The following is a 16,170-nucleotide window of genomic DNA, read 5'->3' as shown; positions in this document are numbered from 1 at the left end:
AAAGAGGTGCACGAAGAAAGTAGGCCAAAAGAAGCAAGCCTTCATTGTTAGACGACACTTGTCCAGGCGGAGCATGCACTCACAAAACCTGATGCCTCCACACAGAAAAGTCCCATCCTGTGCCTTTCTACTCTCACAGCGTCTCAGGTTTTCCAAGTCTATGCGCTGCACCTCCCTAGGGGCAAGTCGCAAAGCATGCCTGCTTTCTGCACCGTGTTATCCACTCCGGTTGCCATGAAAGATACATTAAAATCTAAGAATCCACAGAATATGAAATATGAATTTGTAGTATTGGGGCGTTGTTAACATGAAACAAAAATTTAATAAAGAGTGTTATTCTGAAAAGTTTGACGTTATGAAGTTCATAGCACTGAAATACTTTTACATTGAAACTTGCATCTATAGATGTGATCACTTGAGGATACCACCCCTATATGCTTGGTATCTGTGGCCAACGAAGCGCAAATGGTGATGACAATGTGCCACTTTCATTATGAAAGTTCATTTAAAAAAATATGTTTCTCTTCTGTGATGGTTAATTCTGCACAGCTAGCATTTGCTGAGTGCGAACGTGAAGTCATGCTATATTTTTATTTTATAAACTGGGAATGTGTTAGATTCAAGTACAATTTTATTTTCTTACTTCAAGCCTGAACAAAATGGGTGTCCCTTGGTTTCAGGGGCAAATTAGAATCGGGTAAATACGATAGGTGGGTTTGTCTGTACTTACTTATAATTAAAATGTTTAACTGTTTGTCCCCTCTGCCTTTTTTAGACAACCCAGTTATGACAATTGTCAGTTATAACAATGGGATTTTCTAGCGACTTGAATAGTGTTATAAGTGGGTTTGACTGTACTAAGATCGGAGACGTGACATGACCTCTAAAAATATCAGTGTAAAGGCAATCTTAGAGGCCAAAGCGTAATCGACATTCTTCATTATCCAGTGAAATATCATTACTACAAACACCACATTAACAAACTTTTCAGATTACCAAACTTTTCGAAAATCCCCAGCCAACTTGTTAAAGGAGTACTGACACGAAATTTCGAAGTGGGGATAAAGCGTGAAATTTATTTATGTGGGCACAGACACATCATTTGCAAAATATCAATGGCGAATATAGCTTAGAACATATTTAAAATCAATTTTAAAGTATGTACGCGCAGCCAACCGCAAAATCCAGCACCTCGCAACGTTGACATCAAAGAAGGATTATAAACAACCAAAAAAACACTACATCACGTTGCCTGTCATGCTGCTTGCATGGGCTCTTCTTTTCAGTCGTTGCTTGTACTGGGATGCTCTCCATGTTGTTGCAACTGCAGAATTAAGCTGCAGTTTTTGTTATGTCCGCATATTTCCCCACTATCAGCTTGACTGCGCTGCACTGACTACACAGGAATTGCGAGTACAGCACAATGCCATGCGCCGCTGACTTCTGCCTAACACATTCAGGGTTAAAAATAGCTATGCATCGTTTTCCCTACAGTAGCCTTCACTGGCAGATGTGGACACACTAGTGTTAAGTACCATGCAGGCCACGACATTCGACACTGATTTTTCTGGTCTTACCAGTGAACGTGGCCAACGCGAGGGTCTTGAGGTTTGTCCTCACTGTTGCCAGCCACAATATCCGAGTTGCTGCTTTCTAGTGGGTCGAATCAAAAGTGATTGGTCACATCTAATACGGCCGCAACCCCCGCCTGCAGGAAATTGCCGCTGCTGGACGACGATGGTGGCGAGGACATCACACGTGCAGACTAGCAGACTGACAGCAACAGAAAACTTGCGCGCCAGCGTACGTGTCGGAGCGTACATCAAAGGTTTTGTGATCACATGCCCAGCTGTGTTTACATTTCTTGTCTGGCCCACTTCGTAGCTCTCAGAAACCTGGACTGGTCGCTACAAAGACTCCAAATAATTACCTGTCGCAGTCTGAAGTAAATGACATTTTGTGCCAGATTACTGGGTCATTAGCTACTTACTGAAGCAGAAAAACCAGATCAAAATTTTCTGTGTCAGTACCCGTAAGTGTCCTTTAAGGTTTCAATGTAAAAATATTTCAGTACTACAAACTTCAGAATACCAAACTTTTCAGAATAACAATCATTATTCAGTTTCCGTGTCATGTTCAACGCCTCAGCACTATGAACTAATGCATATTCCAAAGTCTAGGGATTCTTAGATTTTTGTGTATCTTTCACGGCAGCCAAACAGTAGGCTAGCAGACAACAAGGCACAGAAAGCAGACGCCGCGGCGCATGGGTTCAGTAAACCCGAGACTGCACTCAATAAAAAAACACGAGATATATATTTTTTTTTTAATCTCTTCCGAAGGCAACGGTGCATCGGGTTTTGTGAGCGCACGTTCTGCCCAGGCAAGTGCCGCCTAGCAACAGAGGCGCATCTCTTCCTTCTTTCGCCATTCTTTCTGCGCATGCCTCTTTCTTTTGCGCTTCTTTCTGCAACCGTACTAGCTACGCACATGGAGAAATGTAACCGTCTGATGTAACCTCTGAACTAGCGGGGATGCGACACGGTCTCACTTTACACTTCCCGAACGGTGTTGTTTATGTCCGCTTGGGCTTTGGAATAGTTCAGGTGCCCGCCTCGAGTGAAACAATTGCGGTGCCCACAGCAAGAAATGTGAAAACAAACAAGAAAATTGTGCTTTGGAAGCGACATGGAGCTTCCTTTTCGTCAGCAGCTTTCTCAGCATCTGCTTTGCGCGCGTCGCTCTTGGTGCATGGTGGTGGAATCTATGGAAAATAGCAACAGCGCTGGCCGAGAGCCAATAGCGACATTTTTGTAGATAGCTCAAAAGGTAGCAACTTATGAATTGATGGGTCAATGGGCTGAATAGTTCATTTTGGTGCTTTCACTATAACAACCCTTTCAGAATAACCAACAACTTTCGGCAGTCCCACATGATTCATCATATGAAGATTTGACTGTAGTTTGCTTTTTTTTTTTTTTTTCAGTAATGGTATCGTGCAAAAAGAAGGAATCAAACAAACAACAAAGAAGTGCCTAAGACCTTACTTGGTGCAGATGATGACATGTTGTCCCATGACTCCTCTATGTTACTGCTTTCATGAGAAGAATTAGTGTTGTTCTGCTGCATATCCCTGTTTGGCTGAGCTGATGAACCTGAGATGCAAAGAAGAGGGTAGCAAGGAAGAGGCAGTTCTCAGTGTCAGGGGCAACAGAAAAAATCTTTGGAGTTTTAGGCTTAGCACTAAGTCCCATACCCTTTTTCTTCTTGGTTCCTTTGGCATTGCACAAAGAAAGAGCAAAGGAGAACTTGTCACTCTGCAGTTCAACTGCCACAAACTCACGTCACAGAAATGTGAAGCATGACCTAACTCTCTCCCTATACTAATGTCGCACAGGTCCTTCACAGTTCGTATCCAAGTGCTACCAAAGAAGAGCACATCCAAAATTTTACTACATTCTTCAGCACAGAGCAGAATTTTCAGCCTTAATTGCAGCACTCGTAGCATCCAACATCCACATTAACTGATGTGCAGCTGAATAGCTCCTAATTAAAGGCAAACTGCAAACTGAAAAGGCCAACTGCAACAAAATTTTGGACTGCAAAAGAGAGGCTCATTTCAGACACTAGAGATATAGAGCAGCCTTCACGGAAAATTTTACATTGGAAATAAGAGTAGCTAGACACATCATGAAAATTTTACATTGGAAATAAGAGCAGCTAGACACATGAAAAGCTAGCAAAAACAGATGTTCCGATACAGAAAATGAAAAATTACCACTCACATCGAAAGTGATGCAGAACACAGAATGCTAAAAACCAGCATGGTTCCTCAGCCCGACCACCAATATACCATGGCGCCCATGACGTGCATGAAACCTTGGAACACCAGGGTCTGGTGTTTGCCTCAAATCTGCTAACCAACAGGTGCACACATCCGCTTACACCCCATTTCATACACAGCAGGCAACACTACAGAGGTGACTTCTTCAGGGTGTCTACCAAGTTGACATTTCCAAATTCCCTGAGTTTTCCAGGTTTTCCTTGAGTGCCTTTGCAGAATTCCCCGAGTGATACAGAACTATGTTTTATGTCACAACGAGCTGAAACCACATCGCCCGATGCTATCACTTATTAGTAAGCATATGAAAAAAATTTTAAAAAGACGACCTAATTCAATTTGAATACTAAGGAGTAGTGTTTATGTGATTCAAGAAGAGAATAGAAGGGAGGGGTTAGTAAAATGCACAGCAAATAAAATGTCTTCGAAAAAAATTGCAAATGGAGTCAGACATTCTCAAATACGAATAAAAAGGAGATGCCTACAGAAGCAAATATTTTTTAATATGAGCTATTTCTATCAACTGATAGCAAGCTCAGTGGTATGAGGCCAAACTTTGTCACAACTGAGATTTTCTCTCAACAGCTTGTAAGTCAACCTCAACTGTCCTGACATATATGTCAGAACAGCTGAGGTATACTTACAGCCCGCACACAACGCCTCAGTGTTGCGTTTCACTGCTTTAAAGAGTTTATTTTGGTTTGGATGAGGGACACCTGCATCTCGGCATCAGCCAAGCTCAAGTTCCTTCAAAATGGCAGCAGCACGCTTCTTTTCCTGGTCATTCCTCAGTGCATAGGTCTCCTGTTCGCGCCCTCCTCCCGTCACTCGTTCGCCCCACGGACCATTTGAAGCCTCTCTTGGTTAGTTGCACAGTCCACGTCTGATTTTTTGAACTCCCTAGTGGGCGCAAAAACGTCCGAAAAATCGGCCTGTTGGAAAAAATTAATGTATGTCATTTACTGCCCTTAAGGGCTCAAACCACCACAGGCACATTCGAAAACACTGTGAAGGCCTGTCGGTACAGATATTAGGCATACTGGTGCTCATACTGTGACAGGAAATACCGGATGCACGCATGTATAATTAAGGAATACATACTGTGTCCTGTGGCAATAGCCCCTTCACATGCTTGTTATCCTTCACTGCAACACTTTTGCATATGCTTCACCAAGTAACAGTTCTGTATACAGAGGTGAAGCTGACTTTCGGGAACCAGCATTATACAATGCACCGTGCTTTCCAAGCTTCTAAGCCAATCGCGAGGACCACAAAGGCGGAGTCCGTGCCATTGCTGACAGCAGTGAATTCTGTCAATAAAAAACACGGCACCCAATGGTAAGAAGCTTCATAGCAAACGTCAAAGCAGCTAGGCATATCGTTGCCGCAGTGGTGGCTACGGCTGCCAGTGGATCTGCGTGCGAGAGCGCAGGTTCAAGGCCGCAAGGTAATCAAAATGGCAGTAGTGGTGGCTTTGATAAATGCCGTTTCGGACCTGCGGTCACGGCAAAATGTGCAGAAAATCGGACGGCAAAGAGTTCTTGTGTCCGAAATTTCAGACGTTCTGATACATTGACTCTATGGGGTGCGTCGTGGCTGTGCTGCGAAGCCGTGCAAACTATCGGGAATCCAGAAAGTCGGTCGTTGACTGTACACTGACAACTCCTCCAGCCTACGACAGGACGTCAAAGACAATTCATTACGATTCCTGTCTGTTACTCGAGCCAACATTACCACCACTTTCGACCCTTTCAATAAGGTTGCAGCTAATTTTCCCTGATAGAGGCCCAAATTCCCAGGGTTTTCCCTGACTACTCAAAATCCCTGAGAATTCCCGGTTTTCCCAGTTGGTAGACACCCTGCTTCTTTCACTGCTCACATTTTCGACATAGAAATCATTCATCACCCATATGTAACAAAGATATAGGTATGCATCATGCCATTCGAAGTAACATAAAGTTTCATACTTTTATGTTGCACAATATGATGAAATTATTACATGGAAAGCATGGCAGATCTGAAACTACCTGCCACTAAATGAGCAGAGTGATGCGATTTTGTAACCATCGGCCAAAACATACTGCTCGGACTTGTTAAACCATAGTACATCCCATAGTGGAAGAACAAAAGTGCATGAATAATGGTACACAATTAAATGCAACTTGATGTTCACACAAGTTGTACTTCTAGTTACTAAAGTACAGTGGAATCTTGATATACAGAAATCCCTTAAACGGAACTGCCTCTTAAACGGAACATCCTCCTCATGGTTGGTTGGTTTTGTATTCAGGCAATTGTATTCAGCTTTGTCCCTCAGTAAATGGAACTCCTGATAAAGGAACCAATTTCTGTGGTCCCTTGAGGTTCCATTTCAAGAAAGTTGACTGTAGTTATTCTTCAGAAAGTGTTGCAAATTTAAAACAACTGCACTGCAAAATGGGCAGAGTGAGCCTTGAATAATCGCACTACATGCACAGCTTCTGCAGCACTACCTGCTAAGCACAAAATGGAGTATAGGTGCTATTTAAAGGCTGTTATAAATTTATAGACAATTACCAGCCCTGCAGCTTTGCCAAAACAGCATAGACCACTTATAACTTAAGTCGCCAGTGTCGCAAATTTCCGCGCCATCACCAAAACAATGTTTTTCAAAGGCTGTGCACATGCAAAACATGTAGATCAAGCAGCCACATGTCTGGGAATTGAAGCATACGAATGGGATGTTCCCTCAGTTTCATTGATGAGGCGTTTCCTCTACTTTCCAAGTGCCGTAAAGGCATTGCAAAGCATTTTGTTGACTCTGCACCAAACCGTAACTTTGTCCTCCAACTCCAGACGAGACAGCACTGGTTAGGCTTAGCCAAGGGGGTAATACTACCGAGGGAAACTCAATCTTGACATATGTTTGCACCCATAGATAAATACACATTGATCTGGCGCAAGATCATGTGCACAAGCTGCAGCGCCCGTGAAGCAGAGTTTATGGGCGATCAGCCGGCAACTACCGCAAATGCGTACAGAAAAAGTTCGTGAGTGCGCTTATTGGGGACATATTCTCGGACAATTACTTTCAGTGTGCACTGACTGGCTGGTGGAGCTGAACCACTTAAATCATCGAACGTGACGTGTACTACATCATGAGAAAGTGACAGTATCACCGAAAGTGATCACCTCAGAATACCACCCCTAGTAGGAACAGCAAAAGCTCGCATGTGAACAATGTTCTCAACTGATGAATTTGCAGAACACAGTTTAAACTGACAGCATCACGGAGTCAATTTCGCACACATGATATCTGCAATTTGCAATGGCACACATCGCAAGAGGCAAATGCGAAACACTCATGGCCTTGAATAATTTTTTTGCGGTGCTGGAGTTGTAAACAACAATAGATTTTACGTTGAAATACTTCTTCCGGCCTGCCCGATAATTTCCCAAAAGTGCCCACCCGAAAGTGAATACAGCTGTATTCACTTTCCGCACACAAACTGAATTGCCAAAGAATGACAATGCGCACACATTCAATACGGACCAAGTGCCGCTGAGCAAACGGCTTCTATGTCGTTTAGGCAACCCCCACAAGCCCGCTGAGCCAGCACAATGCAGCCACAATTTATTCTGTTTCTTTCTTTTTCTTCTTTTCTCCTCCACTTCTCATTGTTCGCTCATTCCGCATCTCCTCCTCCGCATCACCCTCGTTGTTCTCCCCTCAGTCGGCACACATCATTGAGAAGCGCACTTCGCTGCCTCACTTGTTTGCGGGATTTGCTAGCAACCACATTATAACTGGTATTTCGTCTTGCAAAGCTGCACTATAAGCGGTATGCATGTATTCTCGAATGTGGCATTTCTCGAATGTGACTGATTTGATCACACATGAAGGCGTACTTAACATGCTGCTTAGACTAAAAGTTAAATCTTCACCGGGACCTGATGGCATTCCAGATGCATTCCTTCGGCATTTCGCTGAAGCCCTGAGCAAGTTCCTTGTGATATTTCAAGATTCTATTAAAACTGGATCCATACCTGACGATTGGAAGATGGCACGTGTCGTTCCCGCCCTGAAGAAAAGTGACCCGCTTTCTTTGTCCAACTACTGCCCCCTATCTATAATATGTTCTTGTTCTAAGTTCCTAGAGCGTATTGTGGCTAACATCATTTCAAAATTTCTTTAGGAAAATAACGTTTTGTTGCAACACCAGCATGGCTTTGGGAAACGGTTTTGACAGTTACACAGTTAGTCACCATATTTCACTTTCTTGCTTCCGTCATTGACAAGGCCGGCCAGGTACACTTAATCTTCTTGGACTTCAGCAAGGCTTTCAACCTTGTACCGCATGACAAATAGAGAAACTTCACATGATAAAACTGCCCGATTTTCTTATTGCCTGGGTTTCAACATATTTAAAACAGCACAACCAATATGTATCTATAAACGGTGAAGATTCATGGACCCTTCCAGTCACATCTGGCGTCCCTCAGGGCAGCGTTCTTGGGCCGCAGCTATTTCTGTTATACTGTAACAACATTGTCGATGATTAATGAACCTGTGCATATTCGCATGCATGCAGATGACTGCATTATCTTCAATGAGATCCAGCCAGCTGATGATAATGTTGTACTAGACGCGGCCCTTAACAAAATCCTCACGTGGAGCAATTGATGGGGTATGAAACTAAACTTAGAAAAGACGGTTCTACTACGCGTTAGTAGAAAACTCCATCCATTTAAATTCTCTTCTTCTCTGGGTTAAGGACTAATTACAGAAGTAAACGAATATAATTATCTTGGCGTGACACTAACAAACAACTTAAGCTGGAACACGCATATTTCTAATACTTGCTCCTCTGCCTTACATAGACTCTGCTTTTTGCGCCATAAACTAAAAGATACACTGATCCAGGTAAAAAGACTAGCATATGAAACCTTTAAAAGGCCTAAATTAGAATATGCTTGAATTGTCTGGGACCTGCATGCTACCACTAACATAAAAGCACTTGAGAAAATCCAAAGGAATGTCGTCCGTTTCATTTTTTCGTGGTACAGTCGAACCGTTTCTGTCTCACCACTAATGCAATCAAATTTAATCCCAACCCTTCAGTCCCGCCGCAAATTTTTTCATTTGAAATTTTTATATTTGTTATATTAACCTGAAACTTGAATTGAATTCCTCACTGTACATAGCATTACTGACAACTAGACAAACCTGACATTCCCACCACCTTTCTCTTGCCCAGTACTTTGCTAAAACCAATTTATTTCAGCAATCTTTCTTTTCTCAGACGATCACTGATTGGAACTCTTTGCCAGCTGGCTGTGTGGATTGTATTGACCCTATGAGTGACCATGTTTTTAAGTTCATATTAGTATTGTTAAGAGTTATTTCCTACTGCTCGATTTGCTTGAATTTGGATGTTGCAATTTAACATATATTTTTGTATTCCACCCCTGCTTAGGCCTCACGTCCTGCAGTATGTCATGCATAAATAAATAAAATAAATATTGAGTTCTATGGGAAGACAAATGGGAGTCACAAAAGAATGTATTATGCCCAATCCTGCACAATAAGCAATTACATTATAAGTGGTCTGAGCAGTATTGTTTAATTTTATACACATATTTAACAAAATTTGTCCAAAGAGAAATTTTGTTGCAGTTGGCCTTAAATCAGCATTCGATGTTGCTTAATAATGCAAACATTTGCCAAGGCCAGATACTAAGTCTGAATGATCAATTTCCAAAGAAAAAAAAATGGTCATCAAATAAACAAGCTGCTGACAAGCCAACAAGCCCATAAAGCTAGCGTTCTCTTTTTGGTTAAACTAAATTACGACGGCTTCAGTGTTACAAACCTGTTCTCCTCTAGCGTAAATAGCCAGTAACAGATATTGCAGTAAAAAGCATTTCAATGTGATACACATATTTTCAAATGCACACTTACCACCCCTTTGACCGGAGACCATGACACTGATCTTCTTTCCCAGAAAAACATAGTTATTCATCTCATTGATGGCATCTGCAACTGCCTGCTGGTCTCGCAATGTCACGAATGCAAACCTGTTTTAAATGTCAAGGCACAGCATAAGTAACAGCAGCCATGGGGGAAAAAAATAGAACATTGTACCAGTGAGCAAACAACAGATACTGCAGGCTCCAGTGATAAAACATTCTTATTATACATAGAAACAATTTGGGCTAATAACAAGCTCAGACTACTATTACAAGATGCTGCCAGCGAGGCTTCTCAGGCTGACATCTCACTGTGCTGCTGCTTTTGCAACAGTTATGGCTACACCACACATCTTTTGCTTGCCTTCTGACACCTCAGTGCTAGATTAAAATAACATCAAAAGTTGGGTCAGTTTGAGACTATTTTATACACTCCCAGATCCTGACTGAGAGCTTACCAATATCACTGAAAAGAAAGGTGTACAAGCCCTGCATTTTACCGGTGCTAACATACCGGGCAGAAACAGGAGACTAAGAAGCCCAAGAACGAGTTAAGGACCCAGCAAAGAGCGATGGCGCGAAAAATGTTAGGCATAACGTTAAGAGACAGGAAAAGAGCAGTGTAGAACAGAGAGAAAACGGGGATAGCCGATATTCTAATTGACATTAAGAGAAAAAAATGGAGCTGGGATGCCCATGTAGTACGCAGGATAGAGAAACAGTGGACTATTAGAGTTACAGAAAGGGTGCCAATAGAAGGGAAGCGCAGTCAAGGATGGCAGAAAACTAGGTGGGGTAATGAAATTAGAAAATTTGCAGGCCCAAGTTGGAATCAGTTGGCACAGGACAGGGGTAACTTGAGATCGCAGGGAGAGGCCTTTGTCCTGCATTGGAGATAAATATAGGCTGATGCACTCCGCTGGGAACCACTAAACCTGCCCCATGAGGCACTGCTGCTTTTAGCACTTCACTTCATCGACATCGCATCACAGTTGCCTGAAGCATCAATTTTCGAAAGCAGATGTAAGGGAACGTGACGTGAGGCAGGGAATTTAAAAGGACCTTAGCTCCAGAAGTAAAGACAATCAATGAATCGCACCTTGTTAGGAACAAACCATTGTTGTCAGACACTTTGCGTCTCAATGGGGGAGATAGGCCACTTTGGTGCTGGGTACATCAATGAGTGTGGTGTGCACAGGTTAGGCTATTGCGTTTTTAACCATAATCATTGTTATGCGCCCCTACGCTCCAAATTGTCCAGCAGCTGTAGCCACTTTCAGGGGTGGGAGAGCTGGAACAGCTTGTGGAGCAGAATATACAGTTAAACCTTGATATAACGAACTTCAATATAACGAAATTCTCAATATAATATGTATTTAACTTTTCGTAACCTCTTGTCCTTAGAACACCACGTATTTAGAACTTTAATATAACGAAGTGTGTTTGTATGCTATATCAATATGACGAAATTTCACTGTCGCCGTAAAGGAATGCCATCACAATAAATGGAAACTTATGCAGATGCAGCCGGTCAAATGAATGAATTACAAGCGGCTGTCTGCAAAAACACCTCTCAACTTTCGTGCGGCGCCACAAGAGTGACCCCCGAAGTGGAGCCGCATCATGTTCCGTATAAAGTCCAAATGCCTATTTGGATCTTATCGTGCCCCAAGCACTGTGTGCTTTCGGTGCGAGTGAAAGTGTGCAAGGGTGAGAGAAGAAAGATGGTGGCTACAGGAGTGCCGCCTTCCCACGCAAGCAAAGGGAAAGAAGGGGAGGGAAGCAAGCTCACGGTAATGCTATCAAGCGTGTGAGAGGGTAGCGGAGTGTGGGGCAAGTTGGCACCCATCTCTGTTCTGGCTGAGCCAGTGCGGCTGAGCGCATATGCTGCCGTGCACCCTGTGTTAGAGGTAACCTGCCGCGTATACAAACAGTGGGCGTGCTGAGACAGCGTGCCACCATGTAAGCTGTCTTACGGTGCGTTTAGTATTGGAGGTTATGCAATCTCGTGTTTCGGTGACCCGTTGGAGCGAGAGGCAGACAAAGCATTCACTCCCCACTGCCGGCACTTTTCCTGATAGTGTCACCCCAGTGCGGGCGACGCTATCAGCCAAGGCTATCATACCGCCCAGAAAATAATGTCGACGTATGTGGCATGAAACCTTATAATTCGTCGTCGACTGCCAAATTTATTAAAATGAATTATTTTCTCATTCAAATTTCCTTTTTTCGTGTGGCCGATAATTTGGAAAATTCTGCGGCCCCTTTCCGTGTAAAAGAAATCAATCGGCGACTGTACTTATTTGCATAAAAGGCTGAATTTCAATAAAACAAAATTTTGATACAACGAAGCAAATTGCAGATTTTACCAACTTCGTTATATCAAGGTTTAGCTGTATTGATTTTGGAGCTGTTTAACAGGGGAAAGAAGGCCATCATTGGGGCAGCTAATTTTATATTTGGAGCAGCCTATTCAGTGCAGAACACTCATAATCTGGAAAACCTCAGTGAGGTGATTGCAATGATGACTCTATGTAGACCTGCCTTTTTGCATTAACTCTTGTAGTCCCAGATTCGACTTCACAGTATGCTAAAGACTGAAGTGTTCTGCTTTATATTGTGTTTACCAGATAAAATGAAGTCCCTATAATTCAAGCTCCCCATAGTTCGAACTATAACCGCACTTTGGGTCCTGTCAAGGTATCAGATGTTAAAATAGGAAAAACTTGTTATTTGAGCACATAAAGAGGCAAAACATTTATTTCAAGCAAAAATCCTGTTTCCACCTGCCACCTATTGGGGACGTTCATCATCATCAGGCTATTTTACGTCCACTGCCAACCAATTCCAACTTGCACCAGCGAATTTCCTAATTTCATCACCCCACCTAGTTTTCTGCCATCCTCAACTGCGCTTCCCTTCTCATGGCACCCATTCTGTAATGGTCCACCGGTTATCTAACCTATGCAGTACATTGCCTGCCCAGATCCATTTTTTTCTCTTAATGTCAACTAGAATATCCACTATCCTCATTTGTTCTATGATCCACACTGCTCTCTTCCTGTCTCTTAACGTTACACCTAACATTCTTCGTTCCATCACTCTTTGCGTGGTCCTTAACTCAAGCTTCCTTGTCAACCTCCAAGTTTCTGCTCGATATGTTAGCACCGGTAGAATGCATTGATTGTATATAGATTGAATTTAGTATGTTGCCTGATCACAATGTGTTATTCCACTTGAACATTGAGGCACACATTTCCATTTTTTATACGCTCTGTAAACTGTGTTTTTGACCATCCGTAATGATTTTCTGGCTTACTAATCCTCCTCTCACAGTACTTCTTTATTTTTTTATTTAATTGAGAGGGGCAATTTACTTATAGAGTAAAACATCATTAAACTGTACCCACTTAAACAGTAGTTTCGTTTTAAAAGTAGTAAAGTCAAATCCCCAGCTCAGTGACCATCGAACATAATGTGCTTTGTATCCGCATGAACTGTACCAGCTTATTGCGTATGAATGGGTTAACACGTAGTGTTTCCACTTTTCGTTGCGCAACCACGGCGGTCCGTCGTCCCCATCGGGTGGCCCGGCAGAACAAGCCTCGGAGATCGGAACAACAGCCTCCAAGCGCCCTGTGCATTTCCACGTGAAGCCACATCAACATGATATCGGCATCGTGCAAGCAAGGACTCGCATCATGCCGAAGCTCGGACGGACAAAAAAGCATCGGGTGCTCAGCAAAGAAGAAAAATTAAACATCGTTTGTGCTATCGAACGTGACACAAAGAAGTCGGCGCTGGCACGTGACAAGGATCTACCGTTGACTACGGTTAGTGGCATTTGAAATGCAAAGAAGTTGCTCGGCCGTGCTGTTATGACTGCGAAAAGATATCAGCTACGAGGTTCAACTTTTTGCCATCGTTGCCTCTGTTGCCAAAGTGTCACCTAACGATAGCGATAAGGACGACACGGAAAGCGACAGCATAGGCGATAAAGGCCCGACAGTGGCAGAAGCTGTGCGTTACATCAGCCTCATGAATACAATCGTCGCAACGAGAACAGCACCCTGCAATGAAGAAGGCACCCCACGACTTCTGCAGCGCTACTGCGTCCGTGCATGAAGAATATGCAACATCAACGAGAAATCTGCCATGCGAGTGTTTGCTGAGAAGAGGGGGCTGGCTTGAATGCTGGCTCGCAGCTTCAGTAAGTTTGAGGCCGCTGTAGTTTCCGCTAGGTCGTCGTAGCATCAAACGAAAATAACAGACTTTTGTCACGCGAAGTGAATAAATACAGCATATTTTTGCCCTTTCATCGCAATCTCTCCGCGTTCCGTTTTTGACAGGTAAGTGCATGATCTCATGCTTTTTTGGTCAAGCACTACTACCATAGAGTACATACTCTTTCCAAGCTCCCGCCAACTACGGTTTAACGAGGTTTCACTGTACACCTAAAATTATTTTTCTCTTTGTTTTCCTTTCAAGGCAGGGCTGCTTCGCTAGTTTGATATTCTGGAGATTCGGTTTTGTTTCATGAATCATAATCAGAGGGGCGAGCACTTATTGCTCCTTACTCTGTCACTTATATGTAAGCCTAGGATAAGGCATAAGGGCTGGGCTGGTAGCTGTGTTACGAAAGACAAAGAATACATACAGCATGAATACCACACCGCTGCCGACAGTTGTTGCGACGCCTGGTTCTTCAACCTTGATCAGCATTACTATTGGGTAGCATGGCGTTGTCGGCAGGCTGCAGGCATCCAGTAGACCATGGCGATCCGGCAGGGATGAAACGACTTCTAGTGCGAAACTTGCAAGGTTTATTCAAAGGTTGGTGAAAGATGAGAAGAAGAAAATGAAGTCCCTGCCTGATCGCCATGCTCTACCGGACGCCTGCAGCCTGCCGACAATGCCACGCTACCCAATAGTAACGCTGATCAAGGCCGAAGAACCAAGCATCACAACAACTGTCGGCAGCGGTGGGATATGCTAGCCTGGAGAATGCAACAACTGGTGACATCGGAGGGATACGCTACCCTGGAGAATGCAACAACTGGTAGACAGTGGAGGGATACACCACCCAGGAGAGCCACACTTTGGACGAAATCTAAGAGATCGTCTCCTCTTCATCCTGGTGACAACGTTCGGAAGGAAGAGGATTCATGCCTGCCTATGGTGAGTGCCCAGCTTTTCTTCACTAAGGTACCACTTGGCGTTACGTAATTTTGGGGGGAAGTACAGAGCAGTGATTTTTCTTTAACCATTCACAGAAGTTTTGAGTATGTCGAGGTTGTTACAGAATGAAGAGTTAGCAGCACTAAGGGCAGCCATGAACTTGAAGGCACTAAAGAAGCCGGAATTGTTGAGCTTGGCCAGAGAGTTGGGCCTCCAAATTGCCGAATCAAAGAGAAAGCCGAAGATCATTGAGGCAATCGAAGCGAGCGGGGCAGACGACGAACTGAAGGAATGCCTAGAGAGCTTTGCAGAAAAGGAGAAGAGCATAAGCGCCCTGAAGAAAAAGAAGAGCGCGAGCGGGCAGCACGTGAGGCCAAAGAAGAGCGCAGCCTCGAAGTGAGGCACCTAGACATCGAGTTTCTGAAGGCTAAAAATACTGAAAGACCTAGCACAGAGGCACGAGAAAACGAGCGCAGAATGACAGACTTTATGGCGCCCTACGCAGTAGAAGGGGACATAGGTCTTTTTCTGGTGCAATTTGAGCGCGTGTGTGAGAAGGCAAAATTCACGAGAAACACGCGGCCGCAACGCTTGCTTACGTTACTGCCATGTGAGGTAGCTGATATCATTACCCGCATGGGAAAAGAAGAAGCAGAGGACTTCGATGAAGTCAAAGGGAGTCTGCTTAAGAAGTATAGGTTATCAGCAGAAGCATTCAGGCAAAAATTCAGGGACGTCGAGACGACCAAAAGTGAGTCATACTCAGATACACCTTGGAGGTAAACCTGAAGGAATGGCTCAGAGAAGAGGGTGCACTCGGCGACGCCTGAAAGACAGTGCAGTGCGTTGCTTTAGAATAGTTCTACCGCCGGCTGTCAGAAAACATGAAATATTGGGTTCAAGATAGGCCAGGCTTGGACACTATCACGAGAGCGGCCAATCTCGCTGAAGAGTATGTAACTCACCGTGCGTTTGAAGGCAACGAAGCTCCTAAGAAGGAGATGAATAAATACAGACCCGGCAAGCCGGAGCGATGGTCAAACTTGAGTCAGTATAAATCCAAGGAAAGGTCAGATTCAGTGAAAATTAGTGACGAGAACAGCAAGGGAAGGGAGGAGTCACCCGAACAGAGGGCAGAAAGGCAAAAGAAAAAAGCTTTTGAGGCAAGGAAACCAATAGTTTCCTACAACAGCCAGCAAACG

General features: G+C 43.7%; 1 protein-coding gene across 2 annotated transcripts in view; it reads right to left on the bottom strand.

The window, feature by feature from the left end:
• Positions 1-16,170, bottom strand: part of LOC126542462 (uncharacterized) — a 106,026-nt gene that overhangs the window by 69,336 nt on the left and 20,520 nt on the right. The window contains exons 7-9 of one of the 2 annotated variants that reach the window (XM_055077262.2): positions 9,783-9,898; positions 3,257-3,274; positions 3,048-3,155 (exon numbers count right to left, since the gene is read on the bottom strand). In XM_055077262.2, coding sequence (XP_054933237.1) covers positions 3,048-3,155; positions 3,257-3,274; positions 9,783-9,898 — 242 coding nt within the window. The remainder of the gene's footprint in view (positions 1-3,047; positions 3,156-3,256; positions 3,275-9,782; positions 9,899-16,170) is intronic. The other variant, XM_055077261.2, reaches the window with a different exon arrangement.

The sequence above is a fragment of the Dermacentor andersoni genome, chromosome 2, assembly GCF_023375885.2.
Source record: "Dermacentor andersoni chromosome 2, qqDerAnde1_hic_scaffold, whole genome shotgun sequence".
NCBI classification, from domain to species: domain Eukaryota; kingdom Metazoa; phylum Arthropoda; class Arachnida; order Ixodida; family Ixodidae; genus Dermacentor; species Dermacentor andersoni.
This window is presented reverse-complemented; position numbering and strand designations above follow the sequence as displayed.